The sequence below is a fragment of the Ascaphus truei genome, chromosome 4 (genome assembly GCF_040206685.1).
Source record: "Ascaphus truei isolate aAscTru1 chromosome 4, aAscTru1.hap1, whole genome shotgun sequence".
NCBI lineage: Eukaryota > Metazoa > Chordata > Amphibia > Anura > Ascaphidae > Ascaphus > Ascaphus truei.
The window spans coordinates 288,277,593-288,301,499 of record NC_134486.1 but is presented as its reverse complement, the minus strand read 5'-3'; the positions used below and the strand labels follow the sequence as shown (position 1 = coordinate 288,301,499).

The 23,907-nt window shown below is 42.6% G+C and overlaps 1 protein-coding gene across 1 annotated transcript in view; it reads right to left on the bottom strand.

Moving 5' to 3' along the window:
* FIG4 (FIG4 phosphoinositide 5-phosphatase) overlaps positions 1 to 23,907 on the bottom strand; it is a 380,709-nt gene that overhangs the window by 215,913 nt on the left and 140,889 nt on the right. Inside the window, exons 12-15 of the mRNA XM_075595029.1 lie at positions 11,070 to 11,203; positions 9,191 to 9,307; positions 8,810 to 8,855; positions 6,751 to 6,899 (exon numbers count right to left, since the gene is read on the bottom strand). Coding sequence (XP_075451144.1) covers positions 6,751 to 6,899; positions 8,810 to 8,855; positions 9,191 to 9,307; positions 11,070 to 11,203 — 446 coding nt within the window. The remainder of the gene's footprint in view (positions 1 to 6,750; positions 6,900 to 8,809; positions 8,856 to 9,190; positions 9,308 to 11,069; positions 11,204 to 23,907) is intronic.

The following is a 23,907-nucleotide window of genomic DNA, read 5'->3' as shown; positions in this document are numbered from 1 at the left end:
TAAGATGTGCTCCCACGGATACTTAATACTGGTAAGTGGATAGTAGGGATATTATAGCACGGGAATGACACAATAGCAGTTTACAGAATAAAAGCCAAATGGTACTGAAGATGCTGTAGGTATAACAGCCACAATTTGCTAGCTGCAAATATCTAAGACGTACACATTAGAATGTGCTTTTTTTGTTAGACGTTGCTGAATAAGTGTGCACTGTACTGTACTATAGCTACTAACATATAGCATATTATAGCACTAATACACTTCTTGATTAACCATTGAAGTTCTTCACTTTGCTACTCCATTAGTAATGGTAAAAAGGGGTTCTTATAATGTACTGTATCTGCCCGTTCCATTATTTTAAGTTATCACATTTTATAATAATTGTCTTTACTTTTCTGTACACTGTCTTCTCAATTAACATGCATTTTGTGACCTACATTGAACATACAATGCCCTTCACGCACATTTTTCCCTTGCCAAAATACATTAGATTTCAGAAAAGGAGCTGAGAGACAATCAAAACTGTGGATGAAATGGGGTCTTTTTTTTTGTTTGTTTCATTAGGAAACAGGATACTTTTTTTCTTCAAATTGATTTACTCGCTCTATATATTTTTATACTGATGTGCAGCTTTTACATTAAAACCAGAAAATCACAAGTTCCAAAAATTAGAAGCTAATCAAATTGCCTTTTCTCTCTTGTTACTGTATTCTCTTCAATGAGGGTCTTACAGAAAAAATATTGAAAATAACCCATCTTCCTTCCATACTTTTAGTCCCTTACTTTACTTTGTTTTATACATACTGTGTAGATATTGAAATAAATGTGATTATGTAGGGCATGTTTCCTAGTTTTACCATTTAGCATCTTGATGACGACGTACAATGAGTATTTATAAGTAAATCCCAGAAACTATGACTGCAGTCTTGTGCTTTTAGACGATATTGAATAACATTTAGGAAGTTCATACATTTATTTATTTACTAGCTGAGAGACCCGGCGTTGCCCGGGATGTAAATGCGTAATAGGTAGTATTATTTATAAATCGTGGAACAATAGGTGAGTATTTGTTGTAAAGGTTGGATAATAATGTTGAAAAGAAAGATGGAATAAAATGTAATACGATGTTGTTTAAAAATGGTTTATTGTAAACACACCATAGTACAATGTATATTTTGGTGACATAACAGATGTAAAAATGTGAGGCGTGTGTCCTGCTAGGGTGTGAGGCGGCAGGTGGCGCGTGGGTTGTGAGTGCTGTCTGTGAGTGGGGGTCCTGCTAGGGTGTGAGGCGGTGGGTCAGTGATGTCGGTGCGTAGGGGCGGGAGGCAGCAGGTGTGTGTGGCGGCAGGTATGTGTCGAGTGTGGCGGGTGTCTGTTGAGTGAATGCAGCGGCTGTGAGGCGGCAGTGAAAGGCAGAGGCGGGCGGAGTAAGGGTGGATGAAACGCAGAGGCGGGTGGGCGCGAAAGAAGAGGCGGGAAGGCAGGGGTGGGTAGGCGGGAAGGCGGGCAGGAAGGCGAAGGGTGGTGGAGGGGAGGGGGGAGGGGGGGAAAGGGGAGTGGGGGAGGGGGGGGGAAAGGGGAGGGGGGGAAAGGGGAGGGGGGGAAGGGGAGTGGGGGAGGGGGGGAAGGGGAGTGGGGGAGGGGGGGAAAGGGGAGGGGGGGAAAGGGGAGGGAGGGAGGGGGGGGAAGGGGAGTGGGGGAGGGGGGAGGGGGAGAAGGGGAGTGGGGGAGGGGGGGAAAGGGGAGTGGGGGAGGGGGGGAAGGGGAGTGGGGGAGGGGGGGAAGGGGAGTGGGGGGAAGGGGAGTGGGGGAGGGGGAGGGAGTGGGGGAGGGGGGGGAAGGGGAGTGGGGGAGGGGGGGGAAAGGGGAGTGGGGGAGGGGGGGAAGGGGAGTGGGGGAGGGGGAGGAAAGGGGAGTGGGGGGAAAGGGGAGTGGGGGGAAGGGGAGTGGGGGGGGGAAAGGGGAGTGGGGGGGAAAGGGGAGTGGGGGGGAAGGGGAGTGGAGGGGGGAAAGGGGAGTGGGGGAGGGGGGGGAAGGGGAGGGGGGGAAGGGGAGTGGGGGAGGGGGGGAAGGGGAGTGGGGGAGGAGAGAAAGGGGAGTGGGGGGGGAAAGGGGAGTGGGGGGGGAAGGGGAGTGGGGGGGGAAAGGGGAGTGGGGGGGGAAGGGGAGTGGGGGGGAAAGGGGAGTGGGGGAAGGGGAGTGGGGGAGGGGGGGAAGGGGAGTGGGGGAGGGGAGGAAGAGGAAGGGGGGCGGAGGGGGGAGGGGGGGGGAAGGGGAGTGGGGGAGGGGGTGGAGAGCAGTGGGCATATGTATTGTCATAATTTATGTATGTGCATGTCCCCCCCCCCCTCCGGGCGTCCATCCCCCCGCTGGTTCGGCGGGTGGTCGCTCCCTCGTTCCCCGTGACTCGCCCCCCCCCGTTCCACGTGACTCGCCCCCCCCATGACTCGCGCTCCCCCCCCCCCCCGTTCCCCGTGACTCGCGGCTTGCCCCCCCCGTTCCCCGTGACTCGCCCCCCCCCCCATTCCCCGTGACTCACCCCCCCTCCCCGTTCCTCGTGACTCGCGCTCCCCCCCCCGGCGCCCGCTTTCCCCCGATGTGCCGCCCGGCTGAATGAGGCGTGTTCAGGCGGCGGCAGGAAGCGGCCTGTGTGTTCCTGTGGGTTCCTGTGTGGGGCCTGTGTGGGCCTGAGGCGCGAGGCTCTGCTCCTGAAATAGGAGAGTTACTGGCAGTGCTGTGCCTTACCTGAGGGGGAGGTAGCGCCGGGTAGGTAAGGGAGCGGCTGGGGTAGGAGGGCCGCGCTTCCCCTCCGTCTGGATCCGGTGCAGGGCGGCGCACGTGATGGGGGGGGGTGGTGTGTGTGTGTCCTGTCTGTGTATCTCAGTGTGTGTGTGTGTGTGTGTGTGTGTGTGTATCTGTGTGTGTGTATCTTTGTGTGTGTCTCAGTGTCCTGCCTGTGTGTGTCTCCGTCCGTGTGTGTGTGTGTGTGTCCTGTCTGTATATGTGTGTCCTGTCTGTGTATCTCAGTGTGTGTGTGTGTGTGTGTGTATCTGTATGTCTCAGTGTGTGTGTATCTTTGTGTGTGTCTCAGTGTCCTGCCTGTGTGTATCTCTGTGTGAGTGTATGTGTGTGTCCGGCCAATGAGAGGTGTGCGGGGGCGGGCCAAGGGAGCCAATGAGATTGCCGCTAGGGACACAGGGAGGGACACAGGGAGACACATACAGACCCGGACACATAGGACACTTTCAGAAATATATAGTAGATTATGTTGCATATGACTACGCGTGTGTGCTCTGTTCTTGTAGTATCTGGTTCCACTGGCTTCTATGGGTGAGAGGCATTGTGACACAAAGTACTGTATTAATCAAGAACCAAATATGTGAGCAGCAAAACAATATTTTCCCTGAGCGGTCTTCCTTCATATCGTACTGCAAATTAGGTTCTACCCAAATGTTCTATTACATTGGTAGTAAACATTCAGATTCATATTTACTAAGCACTTCTACTCCATGAGACACCTTCTGGCAGCATAAGATACCTTACAGCACATAAGAAAAGGGCCATAAGGTGCCTTCCAGAGATGGACGGTGCCTCATGGAACAGCATTGTTGAGTACACTTGGCCCTCAGTGCATGCTCCATTCAGCTTCCCACAAAATGACAGTTTTCATGTAGATTCTGTTTTTTGATATCAGCAAAGACCATATTTTCCCGCAGTGTTGGCTGCAATTATACAAGGATTTCCTCCACCTTTCAGGACTGACTATGCCTGGCTTATAGGAAACTCCGTGTGTACATAGTGAATACTGGGATTAGAAGTCACTCACTTGCATTTATTATCATGCCCTTAATTTAACAAGCAATAACCTCACCCATTGTGTGTGACTTCTTCTACCCTGCTAACAAGAAAAAAAGGAAATCTGAGCATGCATTACTAAAGCACATTTGGTCAATATTAGCATCTTGCCCACCCAAATCCATTACATGGAATAATAGGAGAAGTTAGGGAGGTGTTACTTGATCCACACATTAAAATGAAGTGTAATAAATTCTGTAAATGGGTCCACCATTATTTTTACCTTTTCACTGTAACAACACAATACGCTTGGTGTCGGGCATTGTAAAAAGCTCAACAAATCTGTGTCAAAGATTGATTGACACGTTTAGTACACTTTATGAAGTCATATACAGGCATACCCTGTTTTACGTACACCCGCTTTACGTACACTCGCAAGTACGTACATTTATTTTTAGTTCCACCATACCCCTGTGTACATACGCATGCTTCGCGAGTACGGACACCAGGGGGCGGCGTGCGTGCGCACCTCTCATCAATACTGCAACCTCCTTCATTGTGGTCCCTAACTGAGCGGGAGTGCAGGTAAGGGGTAAGGGGGAACGGGGCCAGGTGGCAGGGGGAACGGGGAGATTGGGCGCGCCATCAATCAGCAGCTATAGCAGTGATTCCGCCCGCACTGCAGCTCCTGGCTCTTCTCCCTCCGCTCTCCTCCTCCCCCCTACTCCTCAGAGCTCGCTCTAGCCTGCTGCTGCTGCTGCTGCTGCTGTAGAACGGAACTTTGCATGTGTGTTATGGGCTACGGGGGAGGAGGAGGTGCTCTTCTACTGCATTCTGTGTGTGTGTGTCTGAGTGTATGTGTGTCTGTGTGTGTGTGTGTGTCTGCGTGTGTCTGCGTGTGTGTGTGTCTGCGTGTGTGTGTGTCTGCGTGTGTGTGTCTGTGTGTGTCTGCGTGTGTGTGTCTGCGTGTGTGTGTCTGCGTGTGTGTGTCTGCGTGTGTGTGTCTGCGTGTGTGTCTGCGTGTGTGTCTGCGTGTGTGTCTGCGTGTGTGTGTCTGCGCGTGACAGAGTGTGTGTGTGTGTGTGTGTGTGTGCGTGACACAGTGTGTGTGTGTGTGTGCGTGACAGAGTGTGTGTGTGTGTGCGTGACAGAGTGAGTGTGTGCGCGCGTGACCGACTGTGTGCGCGTGACCGAGTGTGTGCGCGCGTGACCGAGTGTGTGCGCGCGTGACCGAGTGTGTGCGCGCGTGACCGAGTGTGTGCGCGCGTGACCGAGTGTGTGCGCGCGTGACCGAGTGTGTGCGCGCGTGACCGAGTGTGTGCGCGCGTGACCGAGTGTGTGCGCGCGTGACCGAGTGTGTGCGCGCGTGACCGAGTGTGTGCGCGCGTGACCGAGTGTGTGCGCGTGACCGAGTGTGTGCGCGTGACCGAGTGTGTGCGCGTGACCGAGTGTGTGCGCGTGACCGAGTGTGTGCGCGTGACCGAGTGTGTGCGCGTGACCGAGTGTGTGCGCGTGACCGAGTGTGTGCGTGTGTGAGAGATTGTGTGACTGAGGGAGTGTGTGAGAGATTGTGTGACTGAGGGAGTGCGTGAGAGATTGTGTGACTGAGGGAGTGCGTGAGAGATTGTGTGACTGAGTGTGTGCGTGACTGATTGTGTGCGTGACTGAGTGTGTGCATGACTGAGTGTGTGCGAGTGTGTGTGCATGCGTGACTGAGTGTGTGTGCATGCGTGCGTGACTGAGTGAGAGTGCGTGAGAGATTGTGTGACTGAGGGAGTGCGTGCGTGACTGAGGGAGTGCGTGTGTGACTGAGGGAGTGTGTGCGTGTAAGCCAAGCTGATCAACGACCTGAGTAAGGCCGTGCGTATAGTGCCGGCGATGCCGCCCAAAAACAAACACATTGCCGCCGCCGCGTGCGCTTATAGTAAGCGCGACAGCGGCAATGCGACGGAGTGGACTTTGGAAGCCGGGAATATTTGATTTTTCAAGGGCTGTCAGAGGTGACAGCCCCTGAACAAATCAAATGCCCGGGAGCCCGCGATGCCGCCGCAAAGCAAAATATAACTTTCGCTAGCGGGGATGGGTGACGTCACCGGTCGCGGGCACTATACGCACGACCTAAGGAAGCACAGCATTGTAAAACACTGTACTGTACAGTATTGTACTGTACTGTTTTCACCAAAGTCACAAATCAAAGTCCCAAAAATATATCAGTCAGCCAAATAAATGCACCTCACCTTCATGCTCTTTCAGTAAAAATACTGTACAGTAGAAGATATGCCCTCTCCTTCATCCTTCCTACATATTTTTAAAATAATTTTCCATTCATCCATGTTGTATCTGTCAGCACTTATAAGAAAAATCAGCTGACATTAAAGATTTTATTTCAATAAAGCCTACTGTATTTATTTTGGTTACAAATGCATTATTTATATCAGTTATGCATGTATATGATGTTTGCAGTACAGTACATGCATTGTAAAGTGGAAAAAAGGTTGTGCTTCACTTTAAGTACATTTTCGCTTTACATACAAGCTCCGGTCCCATTGCGTATGTTAAAGCGGGGTATGTCTTTACAGAAAAAAAGTCCGCACTCTTGAACTGAGTTGGCAAAAACCACTGTATACAAATAGAAAGGAAAATAACCATGGAATAATTCACAGCCCTCAGAAAATGTTCGCTGATACTGTAGATCCAACTACAAAGTTATGCACTAAAGAACTGAAAGAATGGCAATGTATAATGGCACTCAGCAAGATGTATTACAAGTGGGTGATTATTTAAGATTTAAGATATATTATTACTGCTGTGAAGCGCTATGTACATTAATGGCGCTATACAAATAAAGACATACATACATATATACGTTGATTTGAGAAGCAAATGTTTAAAAAAAATAAAATTAGGCTTGTATAGAAATAAAAATTAGCTTGCACAGATATGAATTCGTACCTAACAGCATCTGTGTCAAACTGTAAGTTGGGTTTGTCAATCAGTCCTAAGGAGTAGAGTTGATAAGCCAAAGCACATTTTCCCACCATAAACTGTGCAGTGTTGGTGCGATCTAAACAGTCAACGCAGTTTGTTCGAAGAACACCAGTCTATGAAAAATAAACAGAAAAACATCTATTGATACTGTAATGTAAAGATTTAAAAGGGTCATGTATTTACAGTATGTATTAGTCACAACCACCTATACTGTAGCACAATTAATAGGGAGATACTGATCAAGGTCCTGCAAAGTGGATATAAAAGCCATTTTCTTTTCCTATGTGAAGGCGATACATTACAATATATGAAATCAACATGTTAATCAAGTTTCCTACATTTGACACATCTATTTGCTGACCTTGAGGAGGTGTACACCTCACTAGAAAACATTTCTGATAGAAATAAAAGAGGAAAAAGGTAACAGAATATGCAAATGTTACCTATACCCTCATAACACATGGTGCTGAGCAGTGTCCCTATTTCTTCCCAAAGTGCATGGAGAGTAAGTCTTAGGCTGCGCTTATAGTGCCGGCGATGGCGACGGCGAAACAAATGCATTGCCACCATCGCGTGCGCTTATAGTAAGCTACGACACATTGGTCGCGATAGCTGGAAGTCATCTCTATTTCATTTTCCAGTAACCGGCACTATAAGCGTAGCCTAGGAAATGGAAAACATAGCTTAATAGGGTACATTGAGACTTGACATAGCGCTTCCTCCAGATGAATTGATAGCTAATCTATCATTAAAGGGCATTCCTAAATATTATTATTCAAATCTCTCTTCTTTTTTCACTATAAAATTAGCTTTAAAATGGCAGGCTCACAGAATAGATCAAAAACAATATATAATATAATATATTTAAAACATCCTATTAATGTAATCAACTTCAATGGGGTCAGCTGAAATTATTTTTTTTTCAATACATTATGTGCTGCAATCTCTGTATAACTAATCATGATAACATCATTACACGTACTTTACAAACAAAGAACAAAAAAACAATGGGAATTGTTAATTCACCTGTTGACACAATTCAGTCTTATAACAAACATAAGGATTAAGAAAAGATTGTCCAAATTCTCCAAGAGCTATAGACAGCGCTGATCCAGCTGAAGTGTTCCCATACTCATCTGCCATTACAAGCTAACCTGGTCGAGCCATAAACAACCATGTACAGATTAGATTACAGATTAGGCTAATTAAACAAATACACATGGCGTTTATTTTACTGTGCATGTATTAAAAAAAGTTATTAGAAAATGATGAAAGCTCGCTGCTGCATACTTTCATACTGCATAACAAATAAAACACTTGCAGGAATAGTGATGGAGTTTACTTGTTACAATATAAAGGGTAAGAGGGAAACATAAGGATATTTTGTCACTCCTCACTAATCATATTCAGCGCCCTTTAAATATTTATAACACAATTATTTTGTAAAATACAGAAGAGACTAAGCAATGTATCAGTAAAACAAATTAACATGACTATCTGTTGGAAATGCTTGTTCTGCACTTATCAGCACGCTGATAATTATTGTAAGTGTTTGTCCTAACCGCAAACAGTTTTGCTTGTCATTAAAATCTCACTGAGATACTAGCAAATGAGGCTTTTATTAGTAATTAAAGAGAACTTACATACAGGCATACCCCGCTTTAAGTACACTCACTTTAAGTACACTTGCGAGTAAGTACATATCGCCCAATAGGCAAACGGCAGCTCACGCATGCACCTGTCATCACGTCCTGAACAGCAATACTGGCTCGCTACCTGTACCGAAGCTGTGCGCAAGAGGGGAGACTATAGAGCCTGTTACACATGCATTATTTACATCAGTTATGCACGTATATAACGATTGCAGTACAGTACATGCATCGTTAAGTGGGAAAAGGTCGTGCTTCACTTTAAGTACATTTTCGCTTTACATACATGCTCCATTGCGTACGTTAATGCGGGGTATGCCTGTATATCATTTCAGAACTCAAATGCATGCCACGGTTCAGTGCTTTATGCTTACCTGTAAACGTCCAGTTGGTCCAACAACACCCCCCAGTTCATTCCACCTACACAATAGAAATTAATCGTTTTTTTTGAAGAGTCAATGACAGGAATTGTTACTTTAGTTTACTTATTACATCACAAATGCCATGATCATTAATAAGGTAAACATTATTTTTATAAGAAATCCGAAAACAGCTGCCAGTGTGACACCTCCTTACGACTTGGACACGTCACTTTTCTCCATTCACCAAAAATAAGACTAGGTGCTACACAGCTAAGACCTGAAATATTCTACATAAGTGCCAAGTACAAATCAGCAATATTAATTATATTTAGCGATTTCTCAATGTTTGGCATACATCTTCACTGCATTCCACCTCCACTGAACAGTACATACTTTTCATCAGGCCGTAAGATACTGCAGTATGAATCTGGTCGATTAACAAAGAAACCAGTTTTCTTCACAACGCTTTCAGCAATCACATTCAGTCGGTCCAGAACATTACACAGTTTGCTGGAACACAAACGAAAAGAAGTACATTGCTTACCATTCACAACAGTGTAATCAAGTGCATAATACATGTGATTCTGCCAGTCAACTAGGTATCAGTTATTTGCAAAACTCCTACACATCTCAATGTGGTACTCTTCATCAGTCTAAATTATATTTGCCCCTCTGGGAGGTAAAAGACAAAACTACTGTGTGCCAAGGATCTCTCCAAGAGGGAGATTAGGCAGAGAAGAAGCCCCCAAAAATATGTACTCGCTAATCTGTGTAGGCAATAGGATAGAGCTGTGAGCAAATTCAGTCCCAAGACACAAGTTAGGGTGAAATCAGGTTGCAAAATGGGTAAATAAAACAGTTTAGTTGGAGAGATTCTTGGCATAGTTTTGTTTTTGATCTTATTACCCCTAGTGCACCCTTTATTTCTCCAACTTACCGGATGAGCAGGTGTCCCCCACTTGTTCCCCTCTGGGAGGTAATTTGAAAGTGTGATGTCATTTTCTTACCATTATTGTATTTATCATGATCATGACATAATGGCATCACAGTTTAGAAACCTAGGTCTAGCACTCTCCATCCATTTTGTGTTCTTTTGAGAACTATGTCTGAACTGGAATTGTTATCTATAGCAAAATGTTATTCTGACATTGATCTGATTTTTTATTTCAATACAATGACTCATAAAATAAAAAGGATTGAACTGAGAAATGTACTTTATTGAGACTGTATAACTCGAAACATCTGTGAAAAAGTAATGTCATACAGGATCCAACTCCCGATGTCTTCATTATGTACCCCCAAACTCCCTTCTTTTCTGTACCCCACAATTTATTTGAAAATAATTTTAAAAAAAATAAAGTTTTTAAAAAAATAAAAAGGATTTAAAGAAGAACATAGTCTGTAATATTTAGGTGGAACAAGGGAAATAGCTGGACTTCATAAAACACTAAAGTGAAAACTGACAGGGCAAGTAAAACCATGGGGCTTATGTATCAATGCAAAGGTGGTGCAATTCTGAGGCATAACATTGCACCATATGTATCAAAGAACAAAATCCAATTAAAATCAATATATTTTTACCTTTAATGCATTTGGTGCAGTTTTTTTGCCCCATTGTTGCTCCATTTTGCCTATATATATAAGTCCCCAGTGATTTAGTCTGCATGCTCTTAGAAGGTGTAAGAGTCATAACTATAGTACTTCTACATAGACTATATGACACTGGATAACACAAAGGATATACTGTATGTACAGTATAGTGAAATTAAGGGAAGTACAATATAGCATTTACATCATACTTGGCTTTCTCCCACTAACAACAAATGATACATACAGTATTTAACAGAGATGTTGTGGTAATTGTTCAGAACATCTAAAATGAAGGTAGCATAATGGCATGCTTCCTGTGCTTAACATTGTGTTTATCACATCACCAACATTTTGACATCTGCAGTTCTAAACTGCAAGCCAATGTCCGAAATACTTCATTTGGGCATTGGGAAGCTATGTGAGCCATGCTGACAAACTCTTGAGACTGTATACTGTATATGTTTATTTGTGTTGTATTTTCAGTGTACACACCACCATTTAAACACAGAATGACATGGAAGCAATGAGCAAAACAAACATACAGGTTTGACTGTCTGTATGCTTTATACAGTATATTGTTGCTTCCCGGTATAAACAATCGGAGGAGTGAATACAGACCCTTACACACCTTGTTTCCCATTTGTCATCCAATTTACACACACAAGTAAATATATTAATTCACCTCTTTGTATACTTCGCCATATCCCATGGAATATAAACAATCCAGTGCTCTGGGGGAAGAAACTGATTTAAGTAGGTAACAGCAGCAACTAGTTCGTCACTCAGAATTCTCTCATGCTTCCTTTTTTCACGCTCCTAAGTGAACGACAAAAAATACAACACGTTAAAAATAATACAAATATACCACCATCATTATGTATTAATAAATACTTTAGGAGTCTATTACAGGCATACCCCGCTTTAAGGACACTCACTTTAAGTACACTCGCGAGTAAGTACATTTCGCTCAATAGGCAAACAGCAGCTCACGCATGCGCCTGTCAGCATGTCCTCAACAGCAATACCGGATCCCTACCTGTACTGAAGCTGTGCACAAGCGGGGAGGCTATAGAGCCTGTTACACATGCGTTATTTACATCAGTTATGCACGTATATGACAATTGCAGCACAGTACGTGCATCAAAAGTGGGAAAAAGGGAGTGCTTCACTTTAAGTACATTTTCACTTTACATACATGCTCCGGTCCCATTGCGTACGTTAATGCGGGGTATGCCTGTACTATACTACTACAGCACCGAAAGACCTTGATTATGCCTTAATATTCATCAGCACTTACAGTATTCTTTCTTTCTTCTTATGATGAATTTCTTTAAACTATGTCTTTATTGCTCAAGATACAAACAATATTTGAAGTAAAGATAATGGAGGTATTTATCACTGGACTAGGAAATATCTTCATAGCATGGCATGTTATGCATTTAATTTCAGCTTGATTCACAGTATGCAGCTGATCATGATTATTCACTTCAATAGCATTGGGAGAAATTTGAAATGTTGCCGTGTGATTGAATAACGCCCTAATTCTTCATGCACAAATAGAAAATAAAGTCTACACAAACTAAATTATAGCTTTTCAAACCATTATGTAATCATGAGCCTTCTTCCCCCACCATAGGATTTTTATCTATGCCCACATTTGGGCAGAATTGCCGCTGTAAGCTGTGGCAAGGAAGATAGGAGGACTATTACTTAACTATAACGTTTTCTTTTTATACATAACATAGTACTAATATATATGTGTATATATTTCCCAGAATCCCTTGCTGCAGTGGAAGTGCTGTATGCTGGGTGACAATGGGGAAAGACAGGGTTGCAGACCTGTCTAAGACATGCAAATGAACATACAGTAATATTTACAGTTGCTATATATATATATATAAGCCTGTGTGATAACTGCATTATGAAATGCCCCAATTACTTCTGGTGCTTATGAAATGCCCCAATTACTACATTTCTATCACCACTTCTGAAATTCTACAGTAAGTGCTTTTCTTGGTTTTCTTCAAAAGTTTGGGAAAGCTAATGCTAAAAATTAAATAAGGCATTTTGAAGAAAGTTGGTCCCTTGATGAAGCCTCTGCACTGTTGGTTGCTATGGTGATGGTATAACTTGTGATTGACGATATTTGCTTGAGAATTAGATTTTTAATGCTTCGAAATGGAAATACGTCCAATCCGCACAAGTCCGACATTAAAGGTAAGGTTTTCAATTCATATATTTGGTTATATTTTTGGAGAGATTAAGGTCTCTGTGATTGATCAGTGATTTACATTCACCTACAGTATATAGCCTTCATTTTTTATAAGAAACCCGATCCTATTTGGTTTAACTAAAAATCTAATTTTTCATTTTTTTTTATAGTTTTCGTTTTCTCGCATTAAGTTTGAATACATAAACAAAATAAATACAAATGTGAAGTTACTTAAAAGCAGTCTACTCACTTTTTTCAAATGTAGATATTTACAGGCAACTGTAAAATAAAAATGTACTTCTGCCTTATGAACTTTAGAAAGTGAAATTGAAAATATAGATATTGACATTTCATTGACTTACAGGAGCAGTTTTGCCTTTTTTTTTAACCATTGGAGGGACGCTGGGGGGCTTTGGAGCTGAACCGCATGAATTTCAGCTCCAGGTTTCCCCTCGCTCCTGAGATACATACCTCTGAATGTGCCCTTGCACTGTACCCTCAAGGGTGAAAAATATGGAGGTTTAAAGCTCTCATGTCCCATGGGCTAATAGGTACTATCCATTGCGGCTTCCTATTGGCCCGCTTGACGCTGGAACTTTAAACCTCCATGAGATAACGGCAGCACCTTCAGAGGTATGTGTCTCACAAGAAAGGGGGTCCCCAGAGCATCCCACCTTTAAGTTTGATGTCATTTATGACACTGAAAGTGTCAGAGATGCTGACATGCATTAAATTCATTAGTGATTGAGCCACTAAATAGTTGGATAAACTGATTTAATAGTAATAGATATGTTGAAAGTATTTCTACTTTACATTTAGTATAAAATAGAAATAACATGAAAACCTGTTTATTTTATTTATAGTGATTGTTGGGGTAACATTGGCTATTCTCTAATAATGTGGTAGTATGCACAAGAAAGCCTAAAAAATCGTTCAAATATAAAAGTAAATATTATTTAAAGCATATACTGTATGCCAACTCTCCTGAAATGTAATGTAATGTAAGTCTTTCTTTATATAGCGCCATTAATGTACATGGCGCTTCACAGTAGTAATACACGTGACAATCATTTAAATAACAAATAATAAAAATAACAGATCATGGGAATAAGTGCTTCAGACATAAATGTAACATTTAGGAGTCCCTGCTCCGAAGAGCTTACAGTCTAATTGGTAGGTAGGAAGAACGTATAGAGACAGTAGGAGGGAATTCTGGTAAGTGCGTCTGCCGGGGGCCAAGCTTTATGTATCATGTGTATAGTATTAGTCACGGTGCTACTCATAAGCTTCTTTAAGCAAGTGTGTCTTAAGGTGGGTCTTAAAGGTAGGTAGAGAGGGTGCTAGTCGGGTACTGAGGGGAAGGGCATTCCAGAGGTCTGAGGCAATCAGTGAGAAAGGTTTAAGGCGGCAGAGGGCTTTAGATACAAATGGGGTAGAAAGACGATATCCTTGAGCGGAACGCAAGAGTCGGGATGCTGCATAGCGAGAAATTAGGGCTGAGATGTAAGGAGGAGCAGAAGAGTGTAAAGCTTTAAAAGTGAGCAGGAGAATTGAGTGCGAGATGCAGGATTTGATGGGAAGCCAGGAGAGGGATTTCAACAGGGGAGATGCTGAGACAGATTTAGGAAAGAGTAGAGTGATTCTGGCAGCAGCTGTCTTGGAGACATACGAATTGCTGCGAGATCTCCCGGGCACTCTGATATCTTAAGCATAAACAAATTTGCTCTCAGAAATAAATGTTTGTGAAGTGTTTTAAACTTGTAATTATTAAATCCAGACGCTGGCTGAACCGAACAACAATTTAAGCTCATTGTTTCTGGATGAGGCTAAAATGAGTGCAACTGCATTTTAATGAGCGATACTTCCTTCTCTTTTGTGAGCTCCAGCCCTTTTTAATCAATAGTGACCACTCAATATTAAGGAGAAATTAGCAAGGCATACTCCATGTAAGACTGCCTGCTAAGTTAGGGTCACTCCATGTGAGTTAGAATGCCTGGTATTGCAAAGAGAGATCGTTCCATGTGTGTAACACTTGCTGGAAATTAGGGATGCTCCTTTCAAATTAGTTAAATTGTCTTCTGAGTGATAATCACTTTATGTAACCAGGACTACCTGCTAATGAATTAGAATAACTATATTAACTTATTCACGAGTGAGGCTTACTCTAAATGAGAAAGGCATAAAATGGGCAATGAATGGAAGGGAAGTAAACATAATTATGCCCCTTTATAAAGCATTAGTAAGACCACACCTTGAATATAGAGTACAATTTTGGGCACCACTCCTTAGAAAAGACAGTATGGAACTAGAGAAAGTGCAGAGAAGACTAACCAAATTAATGAAGGTTGGTGGATATTCTGATTTATGAGAAGAGGCTATCAAAATTAGATTTGTTTACATTAGAAAAGATGTGTTTGGAATCCCCATCAATGCTATGGCAAGCCCTTAAGGCAACAATAAGGGGAGCTTTTATCTCCATAGCATCACATAAAAAAAAGGAGAAGCAAAAACTTTACAATGAATTATCTGAAAAACTACAATTACTAGAACAAAAACATAAAAGCAATCCATCAAAAAAACTATTTAAATTACTAGACAAAACCAGGACTGAATTTAAACAGATCCAACTAGACGAGGTGGAGAGAGCACTAATGTGGACCAAGCAAAAGTTTTATGATAAGGGTAACAAGGCGGATCGCCTATTGGTCTCCAAACTTAGAGGCCTGAGAACTAAATCACAAATATCCGTCATCCAAACCAAGACGGGAGTTAAAACGTTTAATGAAAAACTAATAGCAAAAGAGTTCTCAGATTTCTATTCTATATTATATAACCTAAACTTCCCCCAGAAAAGATCCTCAGGACCGGAAGCTATCTCTAGTTGCCTAGAGAAATGTAATCTTCCAGAACTATCAGAAGCAAACTCCCAAGAACTAAACAAATTTATATCACAGGAGGAACTGTCAGATGCAATAAAACAACTGAAAATAAATAAGACGCCAGGACCAGATGGTTTCTCAAATCAATACTATAAGAAATTTAAGACGGTATTATCCCCGTATATGCTTGAAGTTTTCAATTCATTTCTAGAAGGAGCAGCCATCCCACCATCAATGTCTAAGGCGAATTTGGCAATTATCCATAAAGAAGGAAGGGACCCACTACAATGTGGTAATTATAGACCTATCTCCCTCCTCAGTTCAGATTTAAAAAATTTCAGTAAAATTTTAGCAAATAGGCTTACCCCAATTCTGACCAGTTTAATACATATAGACCAAGAAGGTTTTGTCTCAGGAAGACAAGCCTCAGACAATACCAGGAAAATTATTAATATTATCGATCATGTGCATCTCTCCAACACGAAGGCAATCTTATTGAGTCTAGATGCTGAAAAAGCATTCGCCAGAATAAGATGGGACTTTTTAGATCAAATAATGATCCAATTCGGATTTAAGGGCCCGTTTCTAGAAAGCGTTAGAGCTCTCTACAAAACTCCCACAGCATTCGTAAAGCTCCCAGGAGGAGACTCAAGCCCTATAAAAATCAATAATGGTACCAGACAGGGATGTCCCTTATCTCCGCTCCTATTCGCTCTTACTATCGAACCCTTGGCAGCGACAATCAGAGACGAAAATAATATCAAAGGAATCGAAATTGGAGGGCTAAAATTACAAAATTTCCTTATTCCCGGATATTATTTTGACATTAGTTAACCCCTTGACTTCCCTCCCGAATCTACAAGCCCAACTAGACCAATTTGGAAAAATTTCAGGGTACAAAATTAACACAGATAAGTCAGAGGCATTAAACCTTACTATGACAACATCTGAAATTAAGCTATTACAAACAAACTTTAACTACAAAGGGAGTGCCTCAAAAATCAAGTATCTGGGAATACAGATATCAAGCTCCTATAAATCACTATATCAACACAATTTCCCCCCTCTTTTTGATAAGATAAAAAAAGATTTACAGAGCTGGAATGAATATCAGATATCTTGGCTAGGAAGAATAGCAACAGTTAAAATGGATATTTTACCAAGACTTCTATATTACTTTCAGACTCTACCAATAGATATCCCACTTTTCGAACTCAAAAATATCCAAAAATAGAATCTTTCAATTTATCTGGAAAAACAAAAGACCAAATGTTGCTAGATCAATTTTATTAGCCCCAAAGGAATGCAGAGGTTTGGGAGTCCCGGATATTATTAAATACTATCAGGCGGCCCAACTAAAACAAGTCATAATGTGGAACAATAATCCGGCAATGTGCTGCTGGCTTGGGATTGAGTCTACCTATGCGAGCCCTCTTTCTCTCCCAGCCGCTCTTTGGTCTGGTAGAGGTGGAGAGATCTTCGCCGAAAATCTTTAGCTGGGAGCAATGAGATGTACATGGAAGATATGGTCTAAAAACAAGGGGAAATATAATTTGGCTTCTACCCCATCAGTACTCACCCCAATACTCAGTAACCGTGAATTCCCACCTGGCTGTCTCCCGAAAGAACTTAAGCAGTACAGGGAGTTAAACATCGTAATAGCTGATGATTTTGTAATCAACGGTAAAATTTTACCATACCAAGACTTGCAAAAAAAATATAACATAACAAATATTCCGATTTTCGGATATCTTCAGATTAGACACTTTTTGCAAGCAGTCTCGAAAGACTCTGGATTTTCATCCCAAACAAAATTTGAGAAATTATGCAGAAGAGGCTATTAATGTAGAGGCTTGATTTCAGATATATATATTTAGATTGTAAGCTCCTCAGAGCAGGGACTCCTCTTCCTTAATGTTACTTTTATGTCTGAAGCACTTATTCCCATGACCTGTTATTTATATTATTTGTTATTTATATGATATGTATTACTACTGTGAAGCGCTATGTACATTTATGGCGCTATATAAATAAAGACATACAATACAATATCTGGGAATGACAATATCTGCGTCAAACTCCAACCACAGTTATATGTTAAAATGGGCAGAAGATTTGAATGTTGAGATTGATGGGGACGACTGGGAGGATATCTGGGAATCAGCATCTAAAACATCAATTTGTACAACTATCAAGGAGAACATATATAAAATTCTATTCCAATGGTACTTAACCCCGAATAGGTTGAGCCAGATTTTCCCCGGATCCCCAGATTTGTGCTGGAGGTGAGGCGGACAAAGAGGAGACATGGCTCATATCTGGTGGACCTGCCCGAAGATCCAGAGGTTCTGGGTCATGATCCAAACCATGATCCTAGACCTTCTGGGGGTAGAGATGGAGGTGGACCCGCTGACCTTGCTTTTCTCCAGACCTGCAGATGGCCTTCAACCTCAAATGAAGAAAATGATCTCGCATGTGCTCACAGCAGCCCGCTGCACTATTGCAGCGGCCTGGAAAAAAACGAATGTCCCCTCAAGACAAACTGTACTACGAAGAGTCAAAGAAGTTAGACTGATGGAACTCTTATCAGCACAACTCAATCAAAGAGTAGACCAATTCTATAAGGTCTGGGAAATTTAGCCTGAAGACTAAGAAACCTAAGAATCATAACCCATAGAGATACCTTAGAACGCATACCTGTGGCAGTAAAGCTGATGGTGGAAGGGAGGGGGAGAGTTATCTATCCCCCCCTCCTCCCCCTAGCCCTTCCTTGTTTAGACTCCCACACCCCCTCCCACCCTACACTCCCCCTCCCTCCCCAACTCTCCCTTTCTCTTCCCCTCTTTCTCTCTCCTATTCTTTTACTATTCTTAAAGAAATATCCAAGGAAGCGGCTGCTTCCCCATAAAGAAATTGAAAGGGAATCTTGGTATAAATAAAGGATAGGCTATGTATAAGATTATACATTAATATGTATGTATATGTATTTGTTTTTCGCCTATCTGCTCACAATTAGGATCCCATGATCCGCTTTCCCAAATGCTTTGCTTATTGTATGCTGTATATCTCTTGACAAAATAATAAAAAAAATTGAAACAAAAGAAAATAGGTGTCTAAGAGGGGATATGATAACTATATACAAATATATTTGGGGACAGTACAAGGAGGTTTCAAAATAATTATTCATTCCAGGGGCAGTACAAAGGACACTGGGTCATCCCTTAAGGTTGGAAGAAAAGAGATTTCACCAGCAACAAAGGAAAGGGTTCTTTACAGTAAGGGCAGTTAAAATGTGGAATTTATTACCCATGGAGACTGTGATGGCAGATACAATAGATTTGTTCAAAAAAAGGTTGGACATCTTTTTAGAAAGGGAAGGTATACAGGGATAAAACAAATAAGTAAACATGGGAAGGATGCTGATCCAGGGAGTAATTAGATTGCCAATTCTTGGAATCAGGAAGGAATTTATTGTTCCCCTTATGAGATATCATTGGATGGTATTTCACTGGGGTTTTTTGTTTGCCTTCCTCTGGATCAATATACTGCGGATATAGGATAAAGTATCTGTCGTCTAAATTTAGCATATGTTGAACTTGATGGACATATGTCTTTTTTCAACTTCATCTACTATGTAACTATGTAATAATGCTCACTCCATGTACACATTTGACAATATTGCAGCTACAGTACTAACATTACGAACATGGTAAAACTGCCTGCACTCTAGTGAATCTACACAACAGGAAGCGAAGAACTTCTCTTGCTGTTGGATTATAATTATGGTCTTTTGAAAGGACATATTGCTGGGTCGTGTTGCTACTGCACTCTCGTTTACCGACTTGAAAAATGCAATTACAAATGACATAACAGAGCAGAATGTACGTAAACATTTTTTTGTTAAACTGAAATAGGGAAAGTTTCCACTTGAAGAGATAGATGACTCCATATGTATAAAAGAGAAACGGTATAACACACATGAATGGACCAAAAAATTAGAAAGCAATCTGCAAATATCCAGGACACAAAAACAGAAAAAAGAAAATGTGAACTGAAGCTTTTTTTTAATGTATATCATTGAATTCAAATAAGGAATTAATCAGGATTAATAGTAGTGTGCAAAATCATACTCTACCCACTTCTATAATGGTAATCCGTAAAAAATATACAACTGACAGCCTCTGGACTCATTTGTTTATAAAACGTTTTATCAGGAAGTAATACATTCAGTTACCTCTCGTTTTCAAGTATGTCCTTGGCACAGAGTTCTAACAATATATGGTTACATTAAATGAACAGAGGTTATGCAGTCAATTCACAGACATTTCATGGACTTGGATAAATGTTAGCAGCCTTTTAGTTGAGCACATCTACAAAAAGGTTTGAAACTACTGTGATTGAACGGGACTGCAAGCTTCATACTCAGCATGATTGTATATTCAGTGCACATGTTTGTAAACATCTTTGACCTTTCAGAATAGCAACAAAAAAATAGAAGTGTTGGAAACATTAATTATAAATTGCTGCGCATAAACTGTCACATAACTCAGGGTTGTGTAATAGGGAATCATACATTTCAATTACTTCAGAAATGTATTAATGTTGGAATCCTACTGTGTTTGTTCTATAACGGAACACATTTTCATCTACACCACAATTGCTCAGTTCGAAAAAATAAAGCACTTAACAGTTCACGTCAAAGCCTGGTGAGCCGGAGATTTCCATTCTGAGTTGGCCTTTGAAAAATGAAGCTAAAAATAAAAAAGGCAGAATCCTTTTATTTCTCAGCTATATTCAGTATATCGCTTTCTGTTTGAATTAATCTGGCATATTAAACACTTACGGGTCTATGCGCTAAGCTCAGATAAAAAAAAAATCGGCGTTGTTTTTAAATCGCTAATTTTGAAAGCGTTGCTATCACGGTATGCAGAAAGGCCCGAATAACAGTGATAGCAACCTTTGCAAAAATGGCGAGTACCTGCCGGTGATAGGATCTGCCCTCCGAAAATGGTGAAGGAATAAAAAAACAGGACCAAATAAAACACATTACATAGCCAACTAAATACAGTACATAACAAATTACAATAAAACAATTGAATGGCACAGTGGGTACATCATGCACATATAAAATGAGCATGATTTAACACTATGCCAGTCAATGGTCAACTTTAAAAAAAACAATCGCAAACAATCTCCTATGCATTCCAAACAATCACAAAATAAAAACAAACATGGCCCTGCTGTGTGCTCATTTGCATGTCATTTTCCAGAATCCCTTGCTGCAGTGCAAGCACTGTGTGCTGGGTGATAATGGTGAAAGGCAGGGTTGGAGACCTGTCCAAGACATGCAAATGAGCAAACAGTAAAAAATTTCATTTGTTATATGCTTTACTGTGGAGGGTTTTTGTCACTTTTTTACCCACTGTAGGAGAACGCGCACAGAGGTATGCAAGGGAGACTTGTTATGGTGAAATTAAATAAGGCTTTTATTGCGCCTGTTTCCTTAACATCAGAAAATCATCCAAACAAGGGGTCAAACAAAGCTTCTATTCACTTGGGAGTATTTCTAGTGAAACCTATGCAGTCCACAACTCCCTTTAGATAAGCATGTCTCCCAGCCCCAAACATATATCTTGATATGAGCAGATATACCAAAAGTCTTATAAAGGAAAGTCTTATCTGTTTCTTGTGATTGGAGGGAAAGTCTTCTCTGTTCCTGGGTTGTTGCCTTTTTCCTCAGGTTTTGTCAGCATTCAGGTTTAGAGGTGCTTTCCCCTGTGTCTTGCAAGCAGCTCTGCTGTTTCTTCTGGCAGGCTCAAGACATCTGTCCCCATAGTCAGTCTCACAACTTGTGAGACTCAGGAACAATCTTTCTCCCTGTCTCAAAAGACAGGCTTTGCTAAGAAGCTAATCAGGCAGGTGGTGTCGTATAATTGACTACCACTAGTTAACCACCACACTGCTGGATTAGAGGCACATTTCCTGAACAGGGATAAGTCCCCTGTTACATACCTCCCCTGTTTGTGGGAAGCTTGGGCTTGCCACGGCCAAAGCCCATCCTTTCACTCTCATTCTAGATATCTCTGTGACTTGAATGAGAGTGGATGGAGGGAGAGAACCCTCAGTCCCGCTGGGATCAGAGCCCTTTCTCCAGTTCATTCGTGTCTCCTCCCGAAGGTGCTTGAGATCAGCACTCCTCAGTCGCTCGAGGAGGACTTTTTCTAAGTATAGTCTTTTTGCTACGTGCGGGGTCATGAGATTTCCCTTGCGTCGGGTGCTCGTTTTATTGTAGGCAGACTGTATGGCAGCAGTTGCAGAGCGTTTAAAAACAGCCCTTTTTTCCGCTCTTGAAGCTGTCTCTCTGCACTTTTTCCACTTAATGGAGTTGCTAGTTCAGCCTCTTTGGGATTAAGTTGCAAATCCATATCCACTTCCAGAAAATGTCCCATCTTTTCAGCTTCATCAGCTAAGGATTCTTCTGGTTTTGATTCAGCACGTGTACCTTCTTTTGTTGCCTCTTGGGTGGCTGAAGGTTTTGCTAGTGCTTGTTTAGGTGGTTCAAATTTTGCAACCTTGTTTTTCAGACGAGCGGTATTCCCAGCTCAAACTGTACCCTTGTCTTCATGGGTTTTTGTGGCTGTGGGATACTGACGCTTAGTCAGGGTCAATACTTGTCCTTGTAGAACTGTAATCTCATCCGCGAGAGATCCCTGTTTTTTGAGTGCGTCTTGCAAGTCTCTTCTCAGGGAATTTATCTGCACACTTTGTTTTCTCTGAGCTTGCTTCCACATTTTCACTGCATTGTGTAGCACTATGAATTTCTTTGCTCGGGCCACAGTTACTTGTCTCAGTTTCTGGACCTTCTTGTTCTCCCTTTTGTGCCGGGTCACCTGGGTTCTAAGCTTGGCCTCTAGCAATGCTTTGGTGAGGCTCAGGGTAGCCTTCAGTTTCTCATCCTGCTTTGCGGGGACATACTGGGTAATCAGACGTTCCTGCAGCACCTGTATTTCTTTAACAGCCTGCAGATTGTCTTCCTGCAGAGTTCGCTGCTTCTCCTCTGCCATCTGGAGGTGCGTACGCAGACCTTGCAGTTGGTTCTGCAGTCGGTGCTCTGCTTCAAACTTCTCACCTTCCAAAAGTCTATTTATTTCTTTAAGCTTGTGCAGCTTTTCATTCTTTTCCTTGACGTAGTCTGTCAAATGAGAATTTTCTTCTTACAGTTTTAAGTTTTCTCTTTTTAATCTTGAATTTTCTCCTTTTTCAGTCTCTGTACTATTCAGGGCCACCTTGCAGTCCTCCTTCCATTTATGCACATCTGCTTTGAGAATGCCAGTCTCCTGGCGTGAGACTTCCTTCTCTAGGTTGAGGGTCTGAAGCTCCTTCTGAGAGACTTCGAGATCTGTATTAAGATTGACAATAGTTTCTTTAGAAATGTCCAGCTACTCAGTGAGACTGTGTAGTTCCTTTCAAGACTTCCAGGTCTGTGCGGCAGCTGTTGGTCTCATGATGTGAGGTATCCAGTGCTCTCTGGAGTGTATGAGCCTCTTATGAGATACGTCCACCTCTGTCCGGACACTGTTGACCTCCTGTTGTGAGGCATTCAGCTGTACGTGAAGTATGAACCTCTTGCTAAAAGACTGTCTTCTGCTTTAGTGCCTCCTCATACTTCTGCTTCAGCTTAGCCATCATTTTATCAGATTGGCTCTGCTTTTCATCCATGGCGGAAATACTGCACCGACACACTTTATTCGAGCAAATACCCAGTATGTACCTGGCAGATACCTGGAATGCGCCGCTCCTCACCTCTGACAAGCCCCGTTGCGTTTGCCTTCCCAGCCTGGGTTCATGCCTGGCTGACAGGCGGCTGATCTGTTAAATCAGGCCTGCACAACTCGTAAAGTGCGAAGGGCCGAACTGCTCCAAGGAAAAAAAAATTGGGCCGCACGTGTAAAATCATCGTCATCATCGTCATCATCGTCATCATCGTCATCATTATCATCGTCATCTCTATCTCTCCTCCAGCACCTCTCATCATCATTCTGCACCTCCCATCACTCTCCCCCCTGTACCTCCCATCACTCTCCCCCCCCTGCACCTCCCATCACTCTCCCCCCCCTGCACCTCCCATCACTCTCCCCCCCCTGCACCTCCCATCACTCTCCCCCCCCTGCACCTCCCATCACTCTCCCCCCCCTGCACCTCCCATCACTCTCCCCCCCTGTACCTCCCATCACTCTCCCCCCCTGTACCTCCCATCACTCTCTCCCCCTGTACCTCCCATCACTCTCCCCCCCTGCACCTCCCATCACTCTCCCCCCCCTGCACCTCCCATCTCTATCCCCCCCCTGCACCTCCCATCAATCTCCCTCCCCTGCACCTCCCATCACTCTTCCCCCACTGCACCTCCCATCACTCTCCCCCCTGCACCT